This window comes from Brienomyrus brachyistius, chromosome 22 (genome assembly GCF_023856365.1).
Source record: "Brienomyrus brachyistius isolate T26 chromosome 22, BBRACH_0.4, whole genome shotgun sequence".
Classification (NCBI taxonomy): Eukaryota; Metazoa; Chordata; class Actinopteri; order Osteoglossiformes; family Mormyridae; genus Brienomyrus; species Brienomyrus brachyistius.
The window spans coordinates 18,180,845-18,208,397 of NC_064554.1; the positions used below are offsets into that span (position 1 = coordinate 18,180,845).

Sequence of the window (27,553 nt, forward strand, 5' to 3'; positions counted from 1 at the left end):
TTGGTTGGAATCAACGTCAGTCAAAATATGTAAATACGAAAAGGCTGTGAAGAGGAGGAGAGTTGCGGAGTTTTACTCTCGGTGAATTCTTTATTGCGTGCGTTATTAAAAACTTATCAAGGATGTGTATTTGCTATTCACAGCCGGTGATGTAAAGCAATGGGACCATGACAGCTCAAATGTACCGAGTTTTGAAATCCACAGTAATTTTGTCATATATAAACGGTATGGTTTTGCAGTGTTATTCTTTTAGTAATGTAGTTGTCATAGTCTCAATGAACCGAATTGCTTCTTGCTGGTGTTAGACCTGAAGAGGTGTTTGATCCGCTATCAACGTGGGGGAACCATCGAGATTGCAAAGAAATCCTATTTGAACGTTGGCCGGGTGACTGACTGCGCAGCTGTTGTTATATTTATAACAGTCGGCCGCTTTAGATACTCGACTCCCGGCCATCCGAATAGACAGCGACCTATTAACCTTTCGTGAGGAGATACTTTAGGGGTTCGCCATCCACACACGTGCCTCTAGACATCAGGAGTTCCGATCAAGAGTTGGTTGTTCCGCGCATGAATAAAAAAGGAGATCATCCAGTTTCTATATAAATATTTAATGTTTTACAAAAATAGCGCTATTAATCGATTTCAGTCTTCGTTTACATACATTTAAAATATCCATAGAAACACGTTGGGTGTATAAATACAACACATTGCATTTTAAATATCAGATCACATATCTTTTCACCTGGTAGACTGTTTACTACATCTGAATATTCTAATGAACTCATTTCACGTGTCTTGTGCTTTTTTTCAGCTTGTGTTGTTGCACTTAAAGAATTAGACAGTACTGGTGACTGATTAAATATCTTTATTTTGTGGTAAAAACATATTGGACAAAAAATATGTAAACTTTATAAGTCACTGGATAAATGCATGTACCAGGATGAAGAGTTCTTGTCTGTATGGCTGACTTGGAGATGGACCCCTTTGTCCTTACAGTAAGGTGATCTCGCTGGGCGGCAGCGTCAATCGCTTCTCCCGCATGGACAGCAGGTTCTCCACGTGCATGGCAATGACACGACAGAGCTCCAGACTCTATGGGCAGAGTTACAAGTGAAGGAGGAGAAGGCTGGCCTTTGCCATCCATGGGGACTGAGGAATAAGCCATCAATGGAGTTTTAGTCTGGCAATATACAGGCCACCCCCAGGGTCCTACCTGCTCCAGCTGTAATTGGGATATACGCTGAGTCATTAGGTTCCCCAGCATGATGTCCACGTATGGGAAACTGGAACCTGCTGTTGGCCTCTGGGTCCGTGTGGACTGTATCTCCTTCAGGGGGAACTTCACCATCACCTCCTGGGAAGGATCAGCATTATTAGGTTTGGTAGTTAGAGATGAAGCCGAACCCAAACCGATTGCTCCAGGAGGTCAGGGCAAGACCTACATGGGTGTCTTTGTTGAGGAAGTTGAGGCCGTTCTGATTGACAGCCAGAACGCAGGGAGCCACGATGGCGCTGTTGCTGCTGCTCTGGATGTAGAAGAAGGACGAGCCGAACATGGGGAAGGCGCTGATCAGCCCTGGGGGGACACCAGTGCGGCAGAGCACGCAGATGTTACACGTGAAAGTTGAATGATTAAATGACCCTAGAGACAAAATTCAAGGTTATAGTTGTGTAAAGCGATGCCTTACCCAGGAACTGGGCCCTGGCCTGGTGTGGGCTGAGGGCCTGGACCTGCTGCATGTGCTGGGTGACCATGTTTAACCACTGCTGAGGACGCTGCAGTGCGTAGAGCTGTGGGGGAATGCAGTCCTGCACCTCCCGGCTGGGGGCCATTAACACGTAGTCATCGCAGAGTCAACACAGGATCATCAAACACGGCCGTCAGAGCTGTTATCGTACTTGTGTTAACGAGATTCGTGTAGTGATTAAAGGTAACTTCAGCAGCCTAGAGATGGCAAATCTGTTAGTAAGTCTAACGTAGCTATCAAAGCTAATTTGACAGTTCAGAGCTGCAGGGTTGCCGCGCTTTGGTCAGCTGGCTGGCGTGAAATGTTTAATCCGAGACAAGTCTGCACACACATGCACACGCATTTACATGTATGTAAGAGCTTGGTTATCTTGTAAATAGGGTTTGGAAACTACCCCAGCGCCTTTGATATAACTAATTGAAGGTTTTTAGTGGAATAATTTAGATTTCTTGGGTGAAGCTCGAGTCTGAAAGCGTGAGTGTCACGCCAGATAGCGAACGTGTTAATAAGTCTAACGTGTTTTTTAAGGGTAGATGGTTACCTTCATCCCAGTTCCTGAAACAAAATTTTTACCAACTGAAAAACAACCTGACTGCCTGTAGACTCGGTGATCTTGGAGAGTCAGAGTTCCTCCAGTTCTTGTGATGCAAAACATGCCAGTTACAGGTCAGGAAGATGAGGAACCTGTTGGACCTACATGGTGGGCAAGTAGACGCTGTCGGAAGCGCGATGCTGCAGAGCGGCTAGCTTGGACAGCTGCTGGAGCTGCTGCTCGCTGACCTTCCCCTGGGGTATGGTGTTGAGTAGAGCCTTCAGGTAGTCTGGGAGAATCTGGGCATTTGCGTTGCACAATTCAGAGTGCTTGTGTTAGCCCGAGCCTAAGTAATCGATATAGATTTCTATCTTGGTTCCAGCACCGGGGTGGGTAGCGGTCACCGGTACCTGGTTGTAGTGCATGGTGACGCAAAGCTCGTTGTCAAACTTCATTGGGTGGCACCAGATCACCCTTCGGAACCAGAAGCTATAGCTGCTGTCGATGGGCTCGGCCTCCGTCGCCACATCCAGAATGTACTCCTTCTTGGTCAGGGGGCGAACATTCTGACCTGCAGAGGGATGCAGACACGGGACACCATGCTGTATAGCAGGAAGATTAACCTGACAGCTTCTATAGCTGATTGGCAATGTGAAGTTGCAGGTTCTCTCACCTCTGTTAGTGACCACGAAGACGGCATATTCATCCATGGCTTCTAGCCTGTGCAGGTCCATCTCGTAACAGAGCTCTTCAATGACATCTAGGGCAATCTGAGCAGAGGGAGCAGAAGTGCATATCTTTACCTTCATGAATTGAAGAGTTCTTATACCTTCATCCATCCATTGATCCGACCAGAGCTTGGAGACTCACCGTGCAAGTTTTGACCTTGAGGTGGCGCTCAATGCCTCCAGGCAGGAGAAAGAGCTGTCGTTTGGAGCTTCGGCCGGCCTAAAAAAACCCAAAAGGCAGGCAGTTAATGTTCCAAAGCTCAACAAAGAAGGAAAATAAAGTCTGGAGCCAGCTTTGAGGTCATGGCTGGGTCCTGGAAGAACATCTAAGTAGACCTACCACCATGGCTTTGAGCTCCATGTTACTTGGAAACTGAGTGCGCCCACCATACTGGAAAGTCTTCCTCAGATTCTGCTCACAAGCTTTTGCGATCCCTGTCAACAGCAGCACCGGATTGATGTCACATTTCCGTTTCATATAAAACTTTTTAACATTTCACCTCGTTTTTGGTGGCACTGGGGGCCTAATGGTGAGGGACACACATTTGTAATTGAAAGATTGCTGTTTGAGTCCCTGACCAGCAAGGCACCACTGAGGTACCCTGAGCAAGGCACCGCCCCCAAGCACTGCTCCCCGGGCGCTGAATTAGCTGCCCCCTGCTATGTCACAAATGGGTTAAATGTAGAGGACCCATCTCGCTGTTCTGCACTTGTGTATCAACAATGACAACTAATCACTTTCCTCTTCCAGTTGAAGAATGATAAGGAGATGTTATGAGAAGTGACTGTTGTGATTATTCTTTGGATGGTAACATCGACCACCGAGGGGCTCACCTTGGAAGTGCACGCCAGCGGTCCGGCCCACATCCTGCAGGAACTTGAGTAGGAATGGTTTCAGCACCTCGGAGCAGCGGTAGTAGGCTGTGAGGATGTACAGCAGGCGCCAGCCCCTCTGGCAGCTGTCCCTGCGGACCGCAGGGGAGAGAAAAGTGTGGGTCAGCGGGCCTTTCTGGAAGGGGACGGGCAACGGCGGCGTGGCGTACATTTTGGGGCTGGTGTTGGCAGTTATCTGCTTGATGACCTGGCAGTAAGCTTCATCCTTCATTAGCGCGTATTCCCCGCTAAGCTGTGGGGTTGGGGGGGGGGGTAAGAATGAAAATCATCCACTTAACAGCAGCGCCTCATCAAAGCAATTAAGGCCCCTGCCGTACCCTTAGGAAGACGTTGACGACCTCCTGCTCCGTCTGGCCCTTAAGGGGGTAGTCTCCCATGAACTTCATCACAGCTGGAAAAACGGCCACACAAAACAATAAGTGATTTGCAGTGCTCTTAAGATGAAAGCGTCCACCAACAGAAGTTCCATTACAGCTAAGAGAGGAAAATATGGGGCTTTTCCACTGGCATACATGAACCAGGCTATACCGGACTCACACCATGGAGAGACACTAGTTACAGTGCGGTTCCAGTTCACTTTGATTTCCCACTGCAGAAGGGTTGGCTCAGTAAAGGCTTTACTGGGTTTTGGAGACCAACAGCAACGTAAAACCAAAGAGACGCTTGTTTACCATTTACATTTCGCTTTGATGCAGCGTTGTGTCACGGTAGCATCAAACGTTAGTGGAAGTAGCATTAGCATGCAGAACCTGGCACTGCGAATCCATTCTGCCCTGCTGTTCTTTCTCAAGTAGGAGGCTGGAATCTTTCATGTTCAAAATGAAAACGTCGCAATGCGCGATGCTACTAAACCATCCATACTGAAGCAGATCATCGGCTCTTTCCGGACCTGCTAATAAGCAGGGCCATGTCAGCGTAGGGACGGCTCGCATGCTTTATAGTGGAAAAGCGTCTCTTTGCAGTGGAAAAGCATCTCTTTGCAGTCTGGCTCAGGTTCAGCTCGGTTCTTGGTGGCAGTGGAAATGGACCAGTACAGCGCCCCTAGCTTACCCAGGAAAATATCCGCTGCCACCTTGTTCATGTTTTCATCAGTGAAATCGATCAAAGACTCCAGAATTGGGGACTGTCGGGATAAACAGAGATAACGTGGCACAAGCAGCCCCCCAAACGAAGCCTTCAGCACGGCAAACCGCAATACCGATACAGACTGTGCTTCTGAAAAACACACTAGTCGTGTCTGTCAGTCACAGCTCTTACCTTGGAATATTTCACCATGTCTGAGGGTTCCCTTGAATCTCTGCCTTTCTTAGACCTCTGTTTATACGAATTGCTGGAAGACGCAGAAGCATTGAAAGATTTATAGTGTAATCACATAGCAGAAATCAGCCCACCTTTATTTTCTATACTCATTCATCCAACTACTTATAAAATATAGGGTCTTGGTGGTGGCCTGGACAGAGCACCACTTTATCACAAGGGACACGCCAAAAAAAACAGGAATAAAATAAAAAAAGAATAAAAGCAGACCTGTCTTTGCCCTGGGCCTCCCTGAAGTATTTCTTGGCAAACTCCACCATACTGTATCTGCTGTCCTGTAACATCCTTTCATCCACTTCTGCAGTCCTGCTTTCATAAGCATCCGTGTACTCGTTGACAGCTGGAGCCACCTAGTGGAAGAAATGTGGTACTACATCATCAGTAATACTGCAATTTCAGTGGAGAAATTCGCCCTACAAAATCAAACATCAAGTCACAGGTGGCTGAGTCTGAATCATGTTATCTATTTTTCTTTTGCCCACGCATGAGTCTTGGGCTTGATTACGGCAGCCCTGCTAGTGATCGATGGGTGGCGGAAGATTTGATGCATAGCACAGCATTGCCAGTCAGTGGTTAAGAGTGGCAGTCCTGCCATCCAACCCCCCTACACACCTCAGTGGTTCGGTCCAACTCGTGTGCTGCCGCAGCGGATGCCACGGCTACTGCCACCGCCGCTGATGCCGCCACGCGCCCCTCCTTGTTCTTGGGTTCCTCCTTTCTGTCCACGGGTAGGCTGATGAAGTCGGGGGCGGCCACTGGTTGGACGAACTCGGCGGGGAACATGCCTGAGCGGCCATGGACGGCCCCGAACTTCCATCCTTGGTGGATCGTGGGAAAACGCGCGCGTGAAACGGAGACGCGCAATGCCTAGCTTCTCAGGTGATGAGAATGGAGACCCTCGTGCTGACATGGTGTTCAGTAGAGCTGAGCACTCGCTTGGGCTCTGTAACACCCTTTACAACACAAAGCAGCCAAAGCGCGGCATGCAGAGAGGAGATCCAGGAGAGGAAAGGTTTTAAGCCAGACACAAAGCGCAAAACGGGGTCACCAGGGCCCCAGCAGTAAAGCACGACAACAGGAATCAGAACTTCCTGCTGGATAATGTTCAGTCGGGCCTGAGGACACAGCAAACGAAAGCGGCGAGGCCTACACCGCGTCCGCATGCGAGAGGCACACAGACCCACCGAAGTCAGCGGTGTCTCTCTTTATCTCCTCCAGGAACATCACCTTCTTTTTCACAATGCAGCCATAGTAGTGGCCTAAGAAACAGCCAGCAGGTTCACGGCGGCGGTTAGTGCCCAAACCCATTCAGACGCCCGACGAGCTCTATCAAAGCTCCGTCATCCTGTAAGCGGTATGCCACCTGCTGGCTGCCGTGTGGAAGGTCACTGAGGTGCATGTGCGAATGGCGGGCTGAGGTCTCACCCTCCTCCAGGCCCTCCATGGTCTGCAGCCGGATGATGTCGCCCTTATGGAAGCTGAGCAGTGACCGGTCGTCGGTGATGTAATTACGCACCGCCACTACATAATCCGAGTCCTACGGTGGGAGAGACAGGTGAGGGGCCGTGAGCGCAGAGGGCATGACGCCTTCCTGGCTAGGTGGCTGGGTGGGGGGGGTGTTCCTGAGCCCACCTTCTTCAGCTCGGTGATGAAGAAGTCGATCATGGTTTTGACCTGCGGTGCTTTCGCGGAGAAGAGGATCAGCTTCTCGTTGGTCAGGTTGAACTCCAGCATGTTCTTGGAGGGAATGGTGACGAACATGATGTCCGTGTAGCTGGAAGGGGGGGAAGGTAAAATGAAACAGACTCCTTAAGTAGGACTCTCACTACCGATTAATGATCAAGTAATCTACCGATTAATGATCAAGTAATCTACCGATTAATGATCAAGTAATCTACCGATTAATCTGGCGATTCATCAAGTAATCGAATGCATATAACATGCAAACTCCACACTCACAAGAAGCGGTGTGTAGCGGCAGCACTACCCACTGCGACACTGTGCCCCCAGGTTGGCACCGTGTGCCAAGTACATTATCCAGATGGCATTTCATGTACATGCGATTGTCATGTTGCCAGGACCGCCACAGTCAGCTGGGTTCAAACCATCAATAAATTGTGCCAGAACATTTACTTAGTCACAGGAAACCAAACTTGGCAAGCTTTGCAGTTTTAATGATGGCTCCTTTTCAGCATCACCTAATACAGGTTTAAATAAATCAATATAAAGTTTGCCGCCACTGCTTTTGCATGAGCGCTGCATGCGACCTCCAGGACAATCGTATCATTTGTATTCCTTATCACCTCAGCTTTGTGCAGCTGATTTGCTCCAAATTAGATTTATAGCAGATTTGTAGTATTTAACCAAAGTGTTTTGGGTGTTACCCCCCCCGTCCAACCTGTACGGCCGAAGAACCCGGAAGAACTCCTGTGCTGAGGCACTGCTCTTCACCATCCTCAGCAGCTTGATCCCCCTATGAGACACGGCCAGCACCTGGACTCCAGTTCCCACGCTGCCCTGCAAGACACGATGGGGCCACAGGGGTCACGAGGGGTCATGCAGAATCACACCACTCTTTGTGAGAAACTGCTGCTGTTTCTGCCCGATTATTTTATGTGTGTGTGTGTGTGTGGGGGGGGGGCATAAAGGGAGAATCTGGAAGAGACTTACAGATGCAGGAAAGAGGCGAGAGAAGTAGATCTCCCATGTGTCTCTGGCGGTAGTGACAACCTTCTTCTTCACGCCCTCGTCTGGCGCCGCTGAGCTCAGCTCGATGCGGTTCTCCACTAGGAGGCAGCAGACAGATTCCGTTCAGCTGCCGTAGATCACAGAGCGGTGCGACCACACGTCCACAGGGCACAGGGGTGCGACGGAGCGGGGCGGCATTTACCAAACAGCGACTTCATGTTCTGGCGCTCCTCTGCCGTGATGCGGACGCAGGCCTCGGAGAATGTGTCATGGACTATCTGGGGGACAAGAAGAAAGAAGGGAAGCCAGAAGGAAAAGTTTACATATAAAAGTCGTTACCTTGTTCATCAGATAGACAAATATGTTGGCATTGTAAGAGACACCTGTCTGAATATGAGGTCCAGCAGTAGAGGGTTATTAAAACTGTCTTTAGGGTAGAAAACCTGTGAAAGAAAATAAAACAGATTAATTAATATTGTCATTCTACATAACAGCTATGATAATGAATGTGCCTGTAGCCTGGTGGTATGATGAGAGGCGTGGCCTAAGGGGGGTGTGGCCTAAGGGGGTGTGGCCTAAGGGGTGTGTGGCCTATGATGGTTGTGGCCTCTCACCTCCTTCCGCAGATAGAGCTTCCAGGGCACATTGACGTAAGTGTAATGCTCCTCACTGCTCCACCGGTGCAGCTGCGTCTGTATGCTCTCCTCCTCCACCGGCAGCTCCCTAGGCGCTGCATGTGCAGCACGTGCCAACCACTCACTACCCACAATGCACCTGTGGCACCCCTCCAAATACATCGTGATTTATCCTTCCCAATTTTATGAAGACTGTATTTTTATCGTGAATAACGTTTATGAGACAACATCTATTCATGCTATCCACTGAGAAACTAGACTAAATACTAGTGCGACACAATTCTAGATTAATACACGACTAAAACGTCATTACAGAAGTGGATCTGAGTGATGTTTTATAGTGCGATTCTTTAATGTCATACAGTGTCATGTTCTGTTAATGTAGCATTAAGTGAGACTGGGAAGCTTGAAGCCACCCAGGAAGGGAGTTTCTCTTGCTCACCTGGCAGTGGGGCTGGGGGTCTCTCAGACTCCATGGGTAGCGGCGCTTTTGCAGGCCTCGCCTTGGCGCTCCTGTCCGCAGCCGGGGTGGGGGCACCGTCCTTGGGGACTTTTGCTGGGGACAGGGTGGGAGCTGGGGCAGTGGGGGCCTGTCTCGGCAAGGCCAGATGGAGCCCTCAAAATGACGCCACTCTCCGATAAGCGACTGTTGCTTACCTCAATTGGTGAGTTCGTGATGATGCCTAAAGTGGATGTCAGGTTTCACTTGTTTTTACGAGGTTTTACTTGCCTGGGGGGGCTGAGTATCCATCTGCCCCTTCAGGATGCTCATAGCTTCATCGTGCGGGTTCGGCTTCTTCGCGAACACCTTCCCCTCCTTCCTGTTCCCAGGGTGGGGGCAGCAAATGTTAAAGGCTGGAGTGCGAGGGCGGCGCTAGCTCTAAGCGGCGAGGCGCGGGCGGGGACCTGGCGATCTCGGAGGGCCTGAGCGGCGGGCCGGGCTGGTGCTGCTTGATGATGTCCTTGATGTTGTGGCTGGGCTCGATGTGCTCTGCGTTGGTGACGGAGGACCTCACCAGGTTGTCGGGCTGGGCTGGGGAGAGAGGCAGGGTTGCGCAACTTACAACCACACCGAAATGCTCATCCATGGATATAATCCAAGCAGACCACAACCTTTCCATATATTATCAATAAGTCAAAGAGTAACCATAGAGAATTATTATGTATTTTCCGAGTAATTTATTGTAGACCCCAGTGCTGAAACTCAAATCTGGTGCATCAGAGTTCAGCCCTGAATCACGACGCCCTTGTATAAATGAACTGAAACAAGTTGTCACACAGATATGAATACAGTGGCCTGGGACCTGCTGGTTTGCACAGGCAATTGGGCAGAGAGTACGCTGAGCAGATGTACAGAGGAGGCCCCGAGCCCACAGACTGGCAGGCCTGCTCAGGTGGGGTTAGGGCTGGGTGGTGTCACACCGCTTCTGCCATCCATGTGTGTTTCAGGTGAATCTGAGCTTAATTGGAGCTGCTAAGCTCCCCATAGGCATGACTGGTATGTGTTGTCTTGCGATGGATTAGGGTCTCAACCTGGGTTCTTCCCATACAATTTTTATCATTCCACCAGGTCCTGAATCCAGACCCATGGCAAAAAGTACAACTTAATGTGACTGATGTCCATCTTAACCGCGGTTAGTCCCTCCGCATAGTCGCGACAACTTGTTTCAATTAATCTTCACACGGCTGTGTGGTTGTGCTTATCCTAAATCACAGGTTGGTCACTTTATGACACTCCGCCCACATGTTCTTCCCGGACACTTCCTGTCAGGTGATGGACGCACCGTGGTGTGGGGGCCTCCCCTGACTCCGAAGTGGGCTTCCCGCCATGGGAACGCTCTGAAATAGTGATGGGCGATTAGAGGACATGGCTGTCAGGAATGGGGCTTGGTAGGGGGTGGGGCTAGAAGCAGGTGGAGACTTACGGAAGTCGGCAGGGTGGCCCGAGGCAGCGGGGACAGCGGAGGGTGATGGGGCTGAGGGCTCGCGTAGGGATTGACGTAAGGGTTGGTCATGTGACCGCTCACGGGACTGGTCATGTGGTCGCTGTACATCTGATGCTGCAGGGCCATGGCTTGCATGGTCATCTGCTGAGCCTGGTGGACAGACGGAGAAGGAGGTATGCAGAGGCTAACAGAGGCTAAAGGAGAGCTGCATATGGGAGCGTTATGGGAAAGACACCAACCAAGATGATGGCCTGCTGGTTGATGATGGCCTGTTGCTGCTGGGCCAGAACGCTTTGCTCTGCACCTATGGGATGAGATGGATTAAAGCGAGACCTACGCGTTGCCACCTGAGATCCTTTTGTGTCTGTGAAGGAACAGGAAATAAAAAAGTAACCCTCTACTACGTCTAATCTTTGTTTTGCTGTCAGAGTGAAAAAATGCCACTTAATATAAGATAAAGGTAGTCATCCATGCATGTGTGTTTCACACAGCAGCACAGGGTCACAGCCATAGAGATGTTATGTGTTCCGTACCCGGCACATTGGGCATCACAGGAATCACTGGCATCGATGACATTCCTGGTACAGTGCCCATCGGTGGCACAGCGTACATCGCCGGCGAGGGCGGCATCACTGGGGCAGGCGGAATCTCTTCTTCAGCTGACGTGAGGCGTGTCATCGATGTGGGGGGGGTGGCCGGCATGGGGTTGGGCCTGGGGCGTGGCCCCGAGGTGGGGGGCGTGGCCAGCGTAGGAGGCGTGGCCGATGTATCTTCCACAGTGCGGGACATGGGTGGCACCGGGTTGACCCCTGGTGCCATGGTCCCCTTCACAGGTAGGACCTGCACAGCTGTGGGTCAGTCAGGCAAGTTAGCAGGGACCCTCAAGAGGGCCAAATGCCCACAGGGCTGGAGAAAACACCTAGAACTGAATGATATTATTTGAAACCACAGCATGATAAATTCCCCCTCAGCTCAGAACTGCATGCGGGTCACGTTTCGGATTAGCGGCAGGGGGCCCACAGTCCGTCAAAGCTCCAGACGCTCCTCACATGGGGGTGCATAGGATAGTCACTCAATTATCCATGAGGAGAGGCGGTCATTGTCCTTTTTACACTCAATATTGTCATTCGGCCTGCTATAGCAACAGGATTTAGGAGAAAAACATGCTGCCTGAATCACAGTGACCTAACAGCTACCTGTCCGTCACGAAAGCTTGGTTCCCGACGTCAGGAATCATGTCCAGTTTGACCACAAGCATCTTAGTCCATGAGCCAGAGAACTCGGGCCTGCTTCCTGGGCGGCGGGCTCACCTCCCGGCTGCAGCCTTGGGGGGTAGTGTCCCCGGCCGCCGGGCTGGGTCCTCTCCCCTGTGCTCGCTCCGACCCCCCCACCCCCTTTCATCCTGCCGGAGATGCTGGTGGACTTCTCTGGGTCCTGCAAAGGAGAGAGAGAGATGAAGAGGTCGCGATGGAATGTAGAGTAACTTACGTAGAGTAACCGTAACTCCCCACGGCTCGAAGGCTGGGTGAAAATTAATCTCCCTCACCAGGGACTACCGTACTACCCTTAAGAGAGGGCGACCCCAGTTAGCATTTATCCCCCTGCTCTCCGGGCTGTGAGGAGGACCCAAGCATAACAAAACCTCAGGTGCATTTTACCACACTGTCTGGACTATCTGCGCCCCTCCACTCTTTGACTGTATACTTTACTGTCATTAAACCGCACGGTCCTCAACATTATGGTATAATGCGTGCTTCTGGTTATAAACAAGCTCCCTCTGTAATTTGTGCCCGGTCAGCAGAAGAAGGTCACCCACAAAAAATAGGTAGCAAATGAATGTTCAGCAGAGGGAATGTACGGCCCTCTGTGCTACAGGAATTACGGTAACGGGGTAATTTAATCGCTCCCTCCTCCCCACTGGGCCTCAGTTGATGACAGGCCTTGAACTGCGCGAACTGCCATATGCCAGGAGCACAAGATCCAGCAACCTGCACATTCAAAGAACTCAACCAAACTTCAACCAAACTTCATTCCCAGTGAAAGTTTAACCCTTAACTCAGCTCCAGGAAGAAAAAAATCCAGACTATAATTTAGTTTCAGTCAAAGAGTACTCTGTGACTGACTCTTTATAATCAACTGGTTGGATGACACAGAATCTTGGATTTTTATTTTCTGGGCCTGAACTATCCACCACTGACCCTACATTTGGCCACGTAAAACTCATTTAATGCATGTTAAAACACGATAGTTGCAAACATATCGGTGAGGGTTTATCCCAGAGTAGCCAGATTCTGTATTTAAACGATGTACATTAACTGCCTGGTCTTTCCGAAACCAAAGGCGGAGGTCACAAGACGGCCAGTCTTACCCCGCTGCTGTCTGATAACACGGGGTCGAAGAGGCTGTCGAGATACCGGTCCATGCCCTTCTGATTGGGAGTCTCTGTGAAGCTGTCAGACTCTGTATGGAGAGGTGACAGAGAAGACCACAGTATGGCCTTATGGATTTAGAGTGGGACGTCATAAAAGTCCTTGTGGGTGTAATGGCCAAGTGTCCCAGTACGTTTTTCCATATAGAGTAAGTCAGCTGTACTGCACGAAGGGTTTTACAGTGACCCCATATTTTTGCAGAATCTTCTAGAGACCAGTATACCACAAATATGTCCATATCCCCATTCCAGCACCTCACCATGGCCATAGAATCCACTGGAGTCCAAGCCACTGGGGAGAGGTGGGGCCTGCTGCATGGGAGAGTCCTCATCTGACTCAAAGCCGCTCCCAAACAGGGCGCTGCCAAGGGCAACGTGTGGGATCGGTGAGCCAGGATAGGAATCGAAATATAACGATCACATGACAGTCATTGTCTGAGCAAAGATGACCACCCAATGGGTCCATAAAAAGCTGGATTCTCATTCAGTAACATTCTACATTTGACAGGAGTTAGCTAAACTTCATTTTCCGTTCCTGGAACAGTTATACCAATTCACTGTCCGTAATTCTCACTTACTTAAAAGTGATAATGTTGTTCAGTAATGATTAACTTAGGGACCCTGGTATGTGGGTAATCAGTCGTAGCCATAATTAGAATTATGATTAAGAATTAGCATTCGGATTATCGGCCAGGGACACCTACAAGTACTATTCGTCTTGGCAGTATTGTTGCATATAGCCAAAGACAAAACAGAACTTAAGTAATCTGAATAAAACAGGATTTAAAATACAGCAAAAGACCAGATCAGTACATATTACAGCAAGTAAATTAGTATTTACAAAAATGTGCAATGTGTATTAATGTTCATCTAAATGTGCAGGTTTAAATACTGTTTAGTATAAATAAAGTATAAATATAGATTACATGTTCTGGCACCCAAGATGTTGGCTATGATGTTTTGGTGCTAACCTTAGATGCTAATGGTATAAATTTTAATGGCTTTCTATTCAGGTTCTTCCTTATCCTTAAACATACCTTGTCTCTTGCCAAAAATGTGAACCATGGCCAGATTGGTGGTGGTGGTGGGGGGGCTTAAGGGAGGATATCACTTACAGGCTGGTGCGGGGTCGGCCCAGGGACGGGTCCTCTGACGAGACAATGAAGTGGGATTTCTGCCTAGGGAACTCCGGTACCAGATCCAGGTCGGCCACTAGGTCTAGCACGTAGTCGTGGCCCGCCAGCTCCACCCACTGGCTGTGCTCCTTCATGAGGATGGAGCAGCCCCTCCAGCTATCCTCCACACCTCTACAGGGGGCATATGTGAAGAAAAGGCTGAGCCAAAGCATCCACATAAAAGACACACACTGCTCACCAAGGTATAGCATGCTGTGCTATGCTACACAGGCACAGTGATCCATGTTATGCTAAGCTACATGGGCTAAGCACACCATGCTATGCTACACAGGCACAGTGATCCATGCTATGCTAAGCTACATGGGCTAAGCACACCATGCTATGCTACACAGGCACAGTGATCCATGCTATGCTAAGCTACATGGGCTAAGCACACCATGCTATGCTACACAGGCACAGTGATCCATGCTATGCTAAGCTACATGGGCTAAGCACACCATGCTATGCTACACAGGCACAGTGATCCATGCTATGCTAAGCTACATGGGCTAAGAACACCATGCTATGCTACACAGGCACAGTGATCCATGCTATGCTAAGCTACATGGGCTAAGCACACCATGCTATGCTACACAGGCACAGTGATCCATGCTATGCTAAGCTACATGGGCTAAGAACACCATGCTATGCTACACAGCCTAGTGATCCATGCTATGCTAGATGGGCAAAGCACACAATGCTATGCTACACATTGCATAACTAACCTGTGTTGTAGGATGGTCCCTGCCAGGTCTTCCCCACTAGTCCAGCAGTGAAGGGGACACAGGAAAGAAGACCCTGGTGACATGGAAAACAAGAAGTGAAAGAGAAATCGCAATCCGAACACAGCAGGAGAAAAACAAAGAAATGACTCTGGAAGCTTTGAACCAGGGGTGCATGTAACTGGTACGCAAGTACGCATTCATCTCTAAGAACGATACGTGCGACAATCGATTATTTGTAAAAGTGCGTACTTGTTTTATGTGCATTCGCTTCTGATACACTCTAGAAGTGACATTGGCGACATCAACGCTCACCGTCGAAGCAGTGAACCTGAAGCACCATGCTTGCTTTCTTCCGGCAGGCCGTCCACTCCAACAAAGACAACGGATGGGTCCTCGCAGCCTCCGGGCCAAGCCGGGACTTCTGCATGGCTTGTATGAGCCTGTGCTGACAGGGTGCCTCGTAACCATACTGGGCATAGTCTGAGACAAACCTTGGGGAGAGAAAAGCATTAAACATCCAAGCGTAGTCAAGCATGTCAAGCCGGTGCCTGAAGAACTACCACATGCCTTCATCCCTTACTTGAGAAGATACTTCTCCAGCGACTGTGTTGGCGCAAAGGCACTCAGGCAGGCCAGCAGAAGCAGCCAGCCCCTTTCCGCATTGGATGGGTTGGGATTCCTGCAGACCTGATTGCTGATCTGACACAGGATTTCATCTCTCAAGCCCGGCGCAGCCAGACCCCTCTGTACGATGTAATTTCCAAACATATTCTCCTGGGCCCCATTGAGGTTGGGGTCCCCCATGAACCTCAGAACCTTCAACAGAGACAACTGGGTCACTGAGGAGGAGGTACAAAGGAGAAGGTCAAGCAGCAGGGACGGCTGACGAGCACCTCACCATGATGAAGATGCTGAGGGCCTCTTTCCGTAAGTCTTCCTGTACGTGGGTCAACGGGGCCTCAAGAGGTGCCATCAGCATGCCGAACTTGGGCTCCTACGAATCAAAGGTGCGACTGTTACATACAAAGACCAGATGCTTGTCCAAATCTCTAAGCCACATTCAAGGCGGTAGCTAGATTTAGATTTCTAGAACTTATTAGTTCCTAGTCAGTTTTAATGCTGCACATGAATAGCAAGTATATGCATGCTGCTGTCTGGGGTGTCATATCTTACCCTAAAGTGAATCTGGACATATTTGGAGATAGGGTGGTTGTTGATGTCGAGTGGTAGGGTGAGCTGAGAGTCTACCTCAATCCTGGGGGCTTCGACCAAGGCAAGACAATCCGAATGGATCTCCCTACCCCCTGACAAAGGAAGATAGGAACATCGGTGTTTATGAACTAAGTCTCCTAACCACCAGGTTGGTTCAAGTCCTACAGCAGCCCTTGGTAAATTGTTTTAATAAACTGGGTTGGGTGATACACATGCTGTTTCAGAATAACATCGATGAAGTAATACTGTCTACCTGCAACAGTCTGCAAGAGTCCTGCCAGCTCAGCTGGAATGGCCAGGTGAGTAACGTTGACCACCTCCCGCCTCGTCAGCTCCTGCACGTGAACATCAGGGACACCACCAAGTAAAATAGACATCCACTGTCAATTTTAAACAATAACATTAGGAACTCAAGAAAAAACAAAATGGCTACCATTTCCCGTTGCAGCCTTTCCTCCTCAGCTAATCTCTTGGCCTCAAATTTCATCTGTAACAAATTCCATAAACAAGATCATCCTCGTCATTGTGGGAACTTATTTTCAGCTAATAGAAGAGCGAATGGGGATTGAATGAATCAGTGAATCGGTGTCCCTGGGCCTGTACCTTGATGTATCTCTTGCGGCTGATATACATGAGAATCAGGGAGCGGAACTTCACCAGGCTCGCCCTCATCTTCTCGTAACACCTCCTGCGGGAAACACAGCAAGTTAAGAAAAGCTTACTGTGCCAGTCAAAAGTTTTGGACACACCTACCCATAGAAAGGTTTATTTGTACTATTATCTACATTTTTGAATAATTATAAAGACATCAAAACTATAAAATAACAAATATGAAATTATGTGCCGTCCAACATACTATTAAACAAATACTAGGGGGAGACAGCTCTGTAGGTTGCGACTCGGAAGGTTGCTGGTTCAAATCCTGTGGTTGACAGAGTGATTTCACCATTTGGCCTTTGAGCAACGGCCTTAACCCCAATTGCTCTATGGACTGGCTGACCCTACCGTGTCCTGTATGTCAGGTTCATGAGGTGGCCTCTTAGGATGTTTTCTAGCTGACCTGAAGGAGGTCCCACATATATTGAGCACTTATTGACCACTTTTCCTTCACACTCTGGTTAAACTCCTCCGAAACCATTTCTACCGTGTTTAGGTCAGGTGACCAGGTCATGTGATGCGACACTCTATCACTCTCCTTTATAAGTGGCTTGGCGTGTCCAGACTTTTGACAGACTGGTGGAGAAGGTTCTACCGAGTGAGGTATCCTCGGCAATGGGCCTGCAGCCACATGATCTTCTTGCGGAAGGCGACGAAGCGTCTCCGGACAAAGAACATCCGTGTGTAGCGCTGGAGCGTGAGGGCAGCCACATGTAGCACTCGGTCCCGCTTGCTCTCCAGCAGCTGGTAGACCTCCTCCTTCAAGAACAGCTGCAGACACACGCCATCTGAGCATCAAAGCTGCAGCAGAAGCTTCTCCATATAGCAGACTGATGCCTACCTTGGTCACCCCCACTTGGTACTGGCCTGCCCTGACAGGACACAGCTTCCTCAGCATGAGAACACAGTTCTCACCCTCCGGGGGAGGTGGCTGCTTTATTCCCAGTAGGGCTTTGTACCTGAAAGCAGAACCAATCAGGGAAAGAGGCATGGGCCAATCAGAATTGGTGTTCTTGGACTAAATTCTGATTGGCCCATGCCTCTTTCCCTGAAAGGAGTCATGGTGGCATGTACCAAATATTGCTCTCGTATACATAGTAACAGCTGTCACTGATTGAATGTTACCTTAGTTGCCTATTAATTAATTACATTGGGTTTTTATAAATAAACAGCTGCTCAAACTGTTGGAAACACACTGATGAAAGCCTAGCGCTACACCCACAGTGGATCACTATTCCCAGTCACGGTTTATATCACGGAGATGGTCAGCCGTGAAGGGAAGCACCTGCAGAGGAATGTGTGGAATGCCAGCCTGATGGGGTAGCCTTCCTTACGGATGCGGATCGTCTCCAAGATCCCAGAATAGCGAAGCTGAGCAGCGACCAGCTCCACCTCGAATATGTCCGGCTCCTGTTCCGACACGCGGACATACAGTCAGAAGATGGGTGGCGTATTACAGACCGCAATGCATGCTGGGTGCTCTCATACCTTTCTGCTGTTCGGTTTTATGCAGCGAACAAAGAAGGGATTGCACCTGTTAAGGGAGGCGGACAAATTATGTTAGAGAGGGGGAAGGATATCAGGGTGGTAGGCAGTAACGGCATTAATGAGCCTCCTAAGCACCCCTCCCACCACAAACCCCCCACCTCTCCATCCTCTCCACCAGCTCCAGGAGGGACTGCTGGAACTTGGCAGCAACGGTGGGTGGCTGGTAGCGCCGGGTTACAGTACTTGTCTTCCTAACGTGGGACTGCTGGCTGAGGAACTGGGCATGATTGTAGAAGAGGCTGGCCACCATCTGGAAAACAACAGACGAGTCCCGCGTGTGGCCACATGGCTTGCGGTGGCACCGACGACCACCTCAGGGACCTTTGCCACTCACCTTATTTTTGCTTTGAACGAAGAGTTCAAGGACCTCCTGACGGACTTGGTCAAAGTTTTTATCCAGAAACTTGTGGACCTGAAATGAATTTGTAACAAAAAAAAACCCATAAGATTGGTGGGCACTGAAAAAGTGAGACAAAACCCTCTATGTTTGGGACTACATTATCCACAGTACCTGGTAGGTGACTCTGCCAGCATAGTGCTTTATTGTGAATTCGGGCAAAGGCATCTTTGGCTTAGAGTATAGGGAACTGTTGCCATGGTGATAGTGGCATTTTTGAAGGAAGGTGTGGTCAGTTGCCTAGTAACAGGACAGCTGTGTTAGAAAAGTATTGCTTTATCCTTGCTGCATGTTATTTGCTGTTAGCTTTTTCTTTTACCACTCATCTTGTACTTTTGTTAAAAAAAAGGTCTTATAACGGCTAACTTACTGAGTTGCCTTTCCAACAAAACCAACACACCTGTGGAAAACAACTCTGGTCGTCAAGGATGCGGAGAATCCCATGGGGCTTTGCGGCAATGAGGTCAATGCAGTCCTGGTTATCGGTGAATGACACTTCCTGCCAGCTGACCTGTTCTCTGATGTATTCATCCTTGTACCAAGAAGAGAGATACACACTTCCAGAATTTCAATGTGACAAAACCACACTGGAAGCTAACAGGGTCCACTTGCAGCATGGAACGCTTACCTGCTCTTCTTTAAATATTACGTTGTTGAAAAAAAACTGCAGGTACTCATTTGCATAATTAATGCAAAGCTGTTCAAAGCTGTTGAAAGCTAGGTCCTGAAAGATAAGAAGGCAAATATTTTGCGCTGCCCGCACTTGTTTACATGCAGTTAAAGATCAATTGAGAAAAAAAAATGTAAATAAGTCGTTTGTATAACCTGCTCCTGGAAAGGCCAACAACGTCAATTACCTCAAATCCATAGATATCTAGGATGGAGATGGACAATGCTTCATTTTTTGGGTAAACCAGCGCGTTAATCCTGTCTGTGAGCCAGCTGAACAGGAGGGCGTATAAGATCTTGGCAATGGCATCTCTGGATGTCCCACAGAAGAAAAACATTTGACACACATTTATCCAACCATCAAATGACACATATCTTTTATAAAAACTAGCATCTGCCGGAGCGGTTAAGGTTGCAGGTTTCCATTAGGGGGGGTCCTACTTTGTCCCTATAAATAAAGTACTCCATCTTAACAGCTTCAGTTGACATTCACCCTTCAGCTACTTATCGGGAGGAGGGGGGGGGGGTGGGATCTGGAAGCTATCCCAGGTGGAACTGGGCACATCCTTTATAATATACCAGTCACATTCTATGGGTAATTAATATATGCTGCATCAACAGCACTCTGGGTAATTAATATATGCCAATTCACCAAGCTGTGCGTGTTTCTATTGTGGGAAGGAACTCAAGCAGCTGGTGGAAGCCAGCAAGACACAGGGAGGACATGCAAACTGCACACACCAAGAAGGCGAGCGGTAGGAATCCCTAACACAAGAAGTGCGAGGTAACAGCACTACCCATTGAGCCACAATACCAGCCAAAGGTCAGTCTGGGATTATCGGCACGCTCTCACCTGGCGTCAACAGCACTCTCAACAGTCAAAGGAGTGAATATCTTCTCCCTCATCGTTTCCTGCAGGGAAGTGAACATGAGTCTGTACCAAGGGCTTAACTTTTGGTTGAGAAGTGGGGGAGGGGGAGTTGAGGTCTCCACCCATTTAAGGGGGTCCAGAAGGTTGTATTAAGTGACTTTGATTTTTGGGAGGTTACAACCCCCTCCACCCCCCCCCCCCCCATAATTTATGCCCATGGTCTGAACGTTACAGATTTTGTGTTTCTCCTCCCCTCCACATGAATTTTTCAATTATGCAGCACAATACAAAAATAAATGAAACACTGCATGTTAGCAAGTAATTTTTATGATCTTCATTTCATCTGAATGTGTCTTTACTTCAATCAGCATTAAGATTTCATTGGGTATAATGTGCCTTCATCCACAAAGCACTCACCTAATCCAGCTGGTTTAAATGAATTATCATTGACTGTGGAACTCTCTAGTTACACGTGGAGTGTCTATTACCCTAATGATCAGTGTAAACTCAATGACACCCACGGCCCTCTGCGTGACGTCACAAGTGTCCCTCTGACGAGGGACTTCTTTGTGATTAAAATTCCATTGTGCATTTCAAGGAATGAACAGCGATGTATGCTAGACTGAAACCTCTCCAGTTAAGTAGCTTTAAGGAGCACAAGTTCTTGTTGATACAGACAAAGAAAAATGTTGTTAGCCCAAGTCTCAAATGGGACTTCAGGACAGTTAGATGGGGAATGAAAGAAACAGCAAATGCAGAACCATGTGCCAGATCTTGGAGTTGTGACTGGGGCCCCGGCAGTAGGAAATGTGAACTTGACTGCCGATGAAAGGGATGAGTGAACACAATGCAGCAGCTGGTCAGGTGACCAAGATGCTGGAAAAAGAAACTGTACACGCTCTCAGCCTTTGTGATTCATTATAGAGCGATTTACACTTCATGTATCATTGACATGAAGACACTTGGGTAACACTTTACTTAAAGCAGTCATCGTAATGCATTATAGATACCTTCATAACGCATTATAATGCATTCATAAAGTGTTATAAACATGGCTTTAACTATTCATAAAAAACACAACACATTATAACCAAGTTTATTATGCATTATGAATGCTCTATGAAGCTCCCATCTATAATGCCGTATAAATACATTCATAATACATTATAATAGCTGTAAGTAAAGTGTTACCACATTTGCTTTTTAAACTAGTAATTATGGATTGGTGGTTCCCAAATTCAACACACCTGTTTCATCTAATTGTGAGCTTGACATTAATTTGATTAATCAGACTGTTCAGTGATGGAACGGGACAAATATACGGAATGGTTGGGGGCACTCAACAAGAGGTTTGATAGTGTGACTAGTATGTGGGATTCAGCATAGACATATTAAAATGAAAAACAACAAATTTCTAAGCAACTGGCAGTAATAATTATTATAAGTGCAACAGTTAATAGTTAAAGACTCCAACCACAGTTATTGAGATTAATGAAAGTAGTTAAGTATATATGGTCTGGCAAGGTCTCAGAACTATGGTACTGTAAAGGAGATCCCAGGTAACCCCCGATTGAGTTTCAGCCTTTTCTCTTTTTAACCCCAACCTTCTGGCTATAATTACCCCCAGGGTATTATTACCTGTGCTGTCATTCAGCCTGGGGGCAGGGGGGATTACAGCTTATATGCATGGTTTGAGGTTTTGTTTTCGCTGCCGCTGCTTTACAGGCGACTTATCAAAGTGTGTCGACCGTTGACTCATTCAGTGGGCCGGCAAAGGGAAGTGACACGGACAACACGGCCAATGGCGGGGAGACTTGGCACACAGCCCCGAACATGAATGACACTAGAGTATGCAGTATGGAGATAATCACCTATAGACTATCTCCTTCTAAGGATGTGGACAGTGTTGAATGTGCTCTTACCCTTTGCATTTTGCAAATGGCAGAATACATTTAAACTAGCGTATTTCATCCAGGCAAACGAGAATTCATCACTTATTTCACCTTACCCTTTCCTTTCAGCCATCACTGGATGCCAAACAGAAACTCCTAACTCTAACCCAGATAGAAATCAATCTAATAAAAATAATAAAATAATGATAATCTTGGATCTTGCTCAGGGTCCCAACCTGCTTAGTCACCACCACCCAAAGGTTTGCGAACATCTGCAAAGAATGACAATAGTGCCGGTCCATACCATGACCTTGTAAGTTATGGACTTCTGCAGGCCCTCTGGGGAGATCTGGAGAAGCTCAGCCACCACACGGATCTCCCGCGCACTCACAACGGTAGCCGCCTCCTGGGAATCAGCCTGCAGGGGAGACACGCCCAAAAACATCTCCATCCCCAATCCTAAGTCCTCCTCAGGAGTTCGAGCCCATGAAATATGGGTTAAATGCAGAGGACACATTTCGTTGTTGTGCCCTGTGTGCTGTGGCGTGTCAACAATGACCAAATTCTAGTCACGGGTGAGTCAGGGTACCTCATATCTCTCAAAGAACACGTTCCCAAGGTGGAGAACGGAAGACAGAACCCTGAAGATACTGTTCTGTTCCTCGACACTGAAGTTGAGTATCTCCATGGCGCTGAGGATCCTGCGAAAGTCTTCCCCGTCCCTCTTCCCTGGGATCTCGCAGTTGCCCCCCTACAATAGTGGTAGTGGTGGTGGTGGGGTGTTATGCTTTTAGCAACCACACTTCAGAGGCCTGGTCTTACACGCACGTTCTTCGGCTGCTGCGCGAGTAACTAAAGACAACCAGCAAACCATAGCATCCCACCAACTAACTGTTCAAATTTCCTGATTTTCTTGCACATCTTTTAATCATTTCCCTGTTTTTGAGATTTCTGATCATTTTTGTCTTTCCAGATTTGCTTGAAAAAGTGCTGGAATATTTGCTGAAGGGCCCTAAACTTGGCTGAGGTGTCACCTGGCTTCTGGTTCCTAAAGGTTGGGTTCATGCATCAGGCACTTCACCTGGTTGAGGTAGTAATATGTTTCAGCCTCCTGAAGAGAGAAGGATTGCTTCTGTTGTACAGGAAGGCCGGCAAGCATTTCGTAAAAAATGTGATAGTTCCTCTCATTTTTGGCCTGAAATATAAAAATATTAACATTAAACAATGCCAAAGCTAATTTATTATACTTGATAGTCTAGATAATCCTGGGAAATCTCAATTAACAGGGAATGGCTTGAAGAAAGTTAATTTACCATTTAAAAAAGTCACAGAACCACTCCATACCGCCAGGTTGTGAGGGAATTCTAAAGAACAAGGTATAGATGGAGTCTTACTTACCTGAAACACAATCCGGGACTTCTCAAGTAGATACTGTGAGGTTATGGCACCACTGATCACACCTCTGTGTTAAATAATGCAGACAAAAGTACCTACAATGAGCGCGTGGCAATAACAGCGTTATCGCCCATCTGTCACTGGGTGAGAGGACTTCGCATTAGGCTCGTTCACGGCACGGGCTCTGATTGCTGCGTTTGTTACCGCACTTAATTATTTAAACTGGACATAGCTATAGCAGTCAGTAGTGTACTTGTCTAGGAATGATGTATCTTAATTCTCAAAAGTGGGTGACAGAGAAACAACACGTCGACAGGTACGAATTCACAGTATTTACAGTATAGTGTTTATGCGAAATTATTTTTCAAAAACTATATAGGCCTAGGCCTACCATTCAGGTCCTTATCTTTCTATGCAGTTTTGCATGCACAATATTAAACAGAAACATGAAATATGTTAAGAAATATACAAGAGGAGAAGATCAATAACATGTCGTCATATAAAATATGCTAGTCAATTATTCGTTAACGTGCAATTAACTTCAACATACACTTTTCGGAGCGAAAGCAAGTTTATCAAGTTAGAGCCAAATATCAGAATTATGTAATTATGGCCAAAATTCGGATGAAAAAAAAAACCTTAATTCACCTTGAATTTTAACTTTAAAGCCCCCTTAATAACGGGGTTTTAAAAACAGCAGTCCTGTGCATTTCGCTTGTTTCAGTTCGGTTACGATACGACGACTCAGTGAAATGGATTAATTTTTAACTGTCGGACTACTGGACACCACCATACCAGTACACAATTAACATATCGTTTTCCGACGTCACTAAAGATTAATTAATAAATACAGTTTAAAGAATAAGGTACTTACTCCTCCATAAAAATCTCCACGTATTTCCCAAAGCGGCTTGAGTTATCGTTCCTCACGGTTTTGGCATTTCCGAACGATTCTAAAAGCGGTGCCGCTTCCAGTATCTGAGGAAATGATTTGCGAAACATTTATAAACGCTGGAACTATCATTAAAATATCTGTGAAGAACATATGAAGAATACAACGCAATACTAAAACCAGAGGTGGAAATTTCAGGTCCAGAAAGTAAGAATCCAGACCATGATTTAGTTTCAACCAAGCAGTTGACCATAAAGAGTCAGAATTACAGAGTACTCTACTGGTTGGTTGAAACTAAATAATGGTCTGGATTTTTACTTTTCTGGACCTGAAATTTTCACTTCTGACTAGAACTACACAAAATCAAAAACTCGGGAGATGTGGCTTGAAACTACATTAAGACAAAATTCTGACAATTCATAGTGAGTTTTGGCAAACACTACGGTAAGTGGCATTCCTTTCACAAAGACAAAAGAATCCATATATACATTTGCTAATAGGACAACATTTTATTCCAGAATAGGCACGAGCTGAATTCAACATGCACACGACTGCATGCCGATTGTAAGGTTAAAAGGACGGTACCTCAATCTGTGTCAGTGAAGCAAAGGGGACAAGGACAAAGTATTACTGGATAAATACAATACAGATGACAGAACTCGCATTCTTATAAAGCCCAGAATGCACCTGCTGCGTGATGTTGCGCTTATGGTGTATCGCCGCTAAATATCGCAGGACGAGCTTCGTAGCTTCCGTCTTCCCAGATCCACTTTCTCCACTGTAATGTGATCAAACAGATTCTTTTATAAATTCGCGAAATAAGTCTTGAAGCAAGCTGACAAATACACCCTAGGTTAGAATTTCGCCTCAATTAGCAGAGTAAGGGGAGACTCGATTTATGTTCCTTTAGCCTGTACCAATAACTAGATTAGCCCCCATTTATCGCGTCTGATAATAATCAGACGAAGAAGTGAAATTCAAGGTTGAAATGCAGTCAGGTTTCGTGCCAGGTGCCCTGAGACGGCCTGAGATGCATTTCACCGCGCGACACGATCTGCCCAGGCGTCACTAGGCTTCTCTTACAGGTTTCTTCTTCTTCTAAAGACTAGAAGGACTTCTCAAAGCTACGGGTGTGTGCCCATAGCTGTCAGGTTAGTAGTTACCCCTAAGATGCTACTGAGCTAGGTGGATATTCTCACCACAGCCCAGGAAGAAAATATTATCTCTTACAATGCATACACCTAAATTTACCCCTTGAAAGTTTACAAAAGCAAGCAGCAGCGGGAAGTCCCGACTTACTTGATAATTATGCACTGGTTCTGTTTGGCATCCATCATTTTGGTGTAGGAGAAGTTAGCAATAGCGAAGAGGTGACTGAAAACACATGGAGCAGCAAGAAAATAGCTCTGTGTTGAAGCGGCGTTTTACATCACAAAATACATACAAAACTAGTGTTGCAACACCAGCGGGTAAGAGGATTTGATCTTTCATCTGCTCTTCTAGTTGTAATGGTCACTTAATACAGATCTACACGTAATTCAACCTGCTGTTAATAAACAACATGGTGCTGTACAGCCCTGTTCCAGCATGACAGCAGACATGTAAGATTAGCAGTCACCAATATGTGGTTAAAGAATGACATATAATGATCAGAAAGATGTTTAGACAGCTTTTAAACAGAAGTATATGCATCTCTGAAAAAAATTAGGGGACCACTCTCATTTAAAATACTGGTTCAATCCTCTTTCTGCTGGGAGAAGGCTACACTGCGAGGCAGGCTGCTTGCAGACTCAAAGTTTCTTAGATTGCAGTACACAAGAACAAGGTGACACTGGCAGTGACCAAAGACCAGCTAGGTATGGGGCATTAGGAACCTTCTAATGCCAGAGATGAGCGTCAACCTTCCTGGCAGTGCCTCGTGAATCAGAGGATGACCTCAAGTGACCTTTGCAAAGAATGGGAAACATTAAGTGCAGGTGTGAAGTACACTGCTAGGACAGTTCATAACAAGCTGCTAGAAGCAGGACTGAACACCCATAAAGCAAGGAAGAAGCCCTTCATCGCTGAGAAGCAGAATTTTGTTGTGGTCTCTTAATTTTTCCCAAAGCTGTACACTATACAGAGCTTCAGAATGGTATAAGGTAGTCATTTATTAGTTTTGACCGGTGGTCAGGAATAAGTTAATGGCATGTTAACTGTACATTATCTCACACAATGTTTGAAGAAGGTTTGATGAAGATCCATTATACTTTCATGCTATTGTTCTGTTCTAACACTCCTAGTGTCTGGGCTTCTTTCAGTTCAGTGTAAGCTGTCGAACCTTTCATGATATAATACATTAAATTAATGTAATTAATAACAGATTAACTATGCAAAATCAACACCAACAAAACTCTAAAATGCATTATCACTGCAAGAGCCCATCAATGGAATAAACAGAAGCAGGTAGCCCCGCCTCTCAGGGGGCGGGGCCACACTCACGGGGGGTTTTCTCCAATCGCTTGTCCATTGTACTGCAGCACCATGTCCGTCCCGTATATATTCAGCATCTTATAGGGGTTCACAGACACCAGAATGCTGCCAATGTATGTCTGAAGACATAGAGACAGCATTGGAAATGTCATAATGCTACAAACACAACAAAGGAGCATTTTAACTTAAAAGTGAGCATATAAACTACCGTGAAAAAGAGTAAAGTCTGGCGTGTATTTAGCATATTTGTCCTACTCACGTAAATGAGATCTCGGTCAAATCTTGTCTTCAAATTTAACAGGACAGAGCCTTCATTAAGCTCCCTGTAAAAGACAAAAGGAAGAACACGTCTCTATCATGGGAGAGGGAAGCCATTGTAGTACTGTTTGCAACACTGGGAGATCCAGACTCACTCCAGCTGGGTCATGTCCTCAACGCCATCTTCCTGCAGCCGATCCCTGTGACGCATTGTCGGCAGACTTCGGATGGAGTACATCTGAATGAAAAAGCGGGGCTTTCACCTTTTGGTGTTTATAGAAAATGCTTGGTATCGGAACAGACTGGACGAAAGGAAATCCCAAAATCTGTCATGTGACATGACTTCCGCTGTTTAGATATCAACATTTAGCTTAATGGAAAATTGTAAACCAACGATCATGATACTATGTGTAAATGAATAAAGCACTGCGTGAAGGTCAATTTGTGCCTACAGCCAAGATCTCCATTCCATCC

The 27,553-nt window shown here is 47.1% G+C and overlaps 1 protein-coding gene across 1 annotated transcript; it reads right to left on the bottom strand.

The window, feature by feature from the left end:
* Positions 1-859: 859 nt before the first annotated feature.
* myo15aa (myosin XVAa) lies at positions 860-27,553 on the bottom strand. The gene is made up of 65 exons (XM_048992313.1): positions 27,532-27,553; positions 27,235-27,317; positions 27,081-27,144; positions 26,831-26,940; positions 25,649-25,723; positions 25,037-25,127; positions 24,332-24,435; positions 23,461-23,524; positions 23,144-23,257; positions 22,652-22,813; positions 22,367-22,480; positions 20,153-20,211; positions 19,488-19,611; positions 19,259-19,354; positions 19,031-19,162; positions 18,745-18,870; positions 18,568-18,645; positions 18,332-18,483; positions 18,174-18,219; positions 17,971-18,095; positions 17,527-17,644; positions 17,281-17,456; positions 16,632-16,716; positions 16,462-16,515; positions 16,282-16,363; positions 15,990-16,120; positions 15,715-15,810; positions 15,397-15,632; positions 15,129-15,307; positions 14,817-14,889; positions 14,032-14,223; positions 13,177-13,277; positions 12,857-12,948; positions 11,799-11,922; positions 11,022-11,336; positions 10,728-10,792; positions 10,468-10,638; positions 10,327-10,381; positions 9,449-9,575; positions 9,257-9,363; positions 8,985-9,158; positions 8,522-8,637; positions 8,291-8,350; positions 8,110-8,185; positions 7,890-8,005; positions 7,618-7,736; positions 6,852-6,993; positions 6,645-6,756; positions 6,404-6,478; positions 5,832-6,037; positions 5,430-5,569; positions 5,160-5,232; positions 4,953-5,025; positions 4,220-4,293; positions 4,052-4,134; positions 3,843-3,973; positions 3,349-3,443; positions 3,151-3,228; positions 2,954-3,050; positions 2,691-2,851; positions 2,446-2,579; positions 1,689-1,822; positions 1,443-1,576; positions 1,214-1,354; positions 860-1,092 (listed from the first exon to the last, which is right to left on the bottom strand). Exons 1-65 carry the CDS (start codon positions 27,544-27,546, stop codon positions 991-993), a joined length of 7,359 nt encoding a protein of 2,452 aa, XP_048848270.1. The 5' UTR covers positions 27,547-27,553; the 3' UTR covers positions 860-990.

Bases quoted from the DNA above. Each gene is read 5' to 3' on its own strand.
- myo15aa (XM_048992313.1), bottom strand. The intron at 11,337-11,798 runs GTGAGCCCGCCG...ACTGACCCACAG, and splicing joins CCCAAGGCTGCAGCCGGGAG to CTGTGCAGGTCCTACCTGTG. The intron at 6,038-6,403 runs GTGGGTCTGTGT...CGATCCACCAAG, and splicing joins GAGAGACACCGCTGACTTCG to GATGGAAGTTCGGGGCCGTC.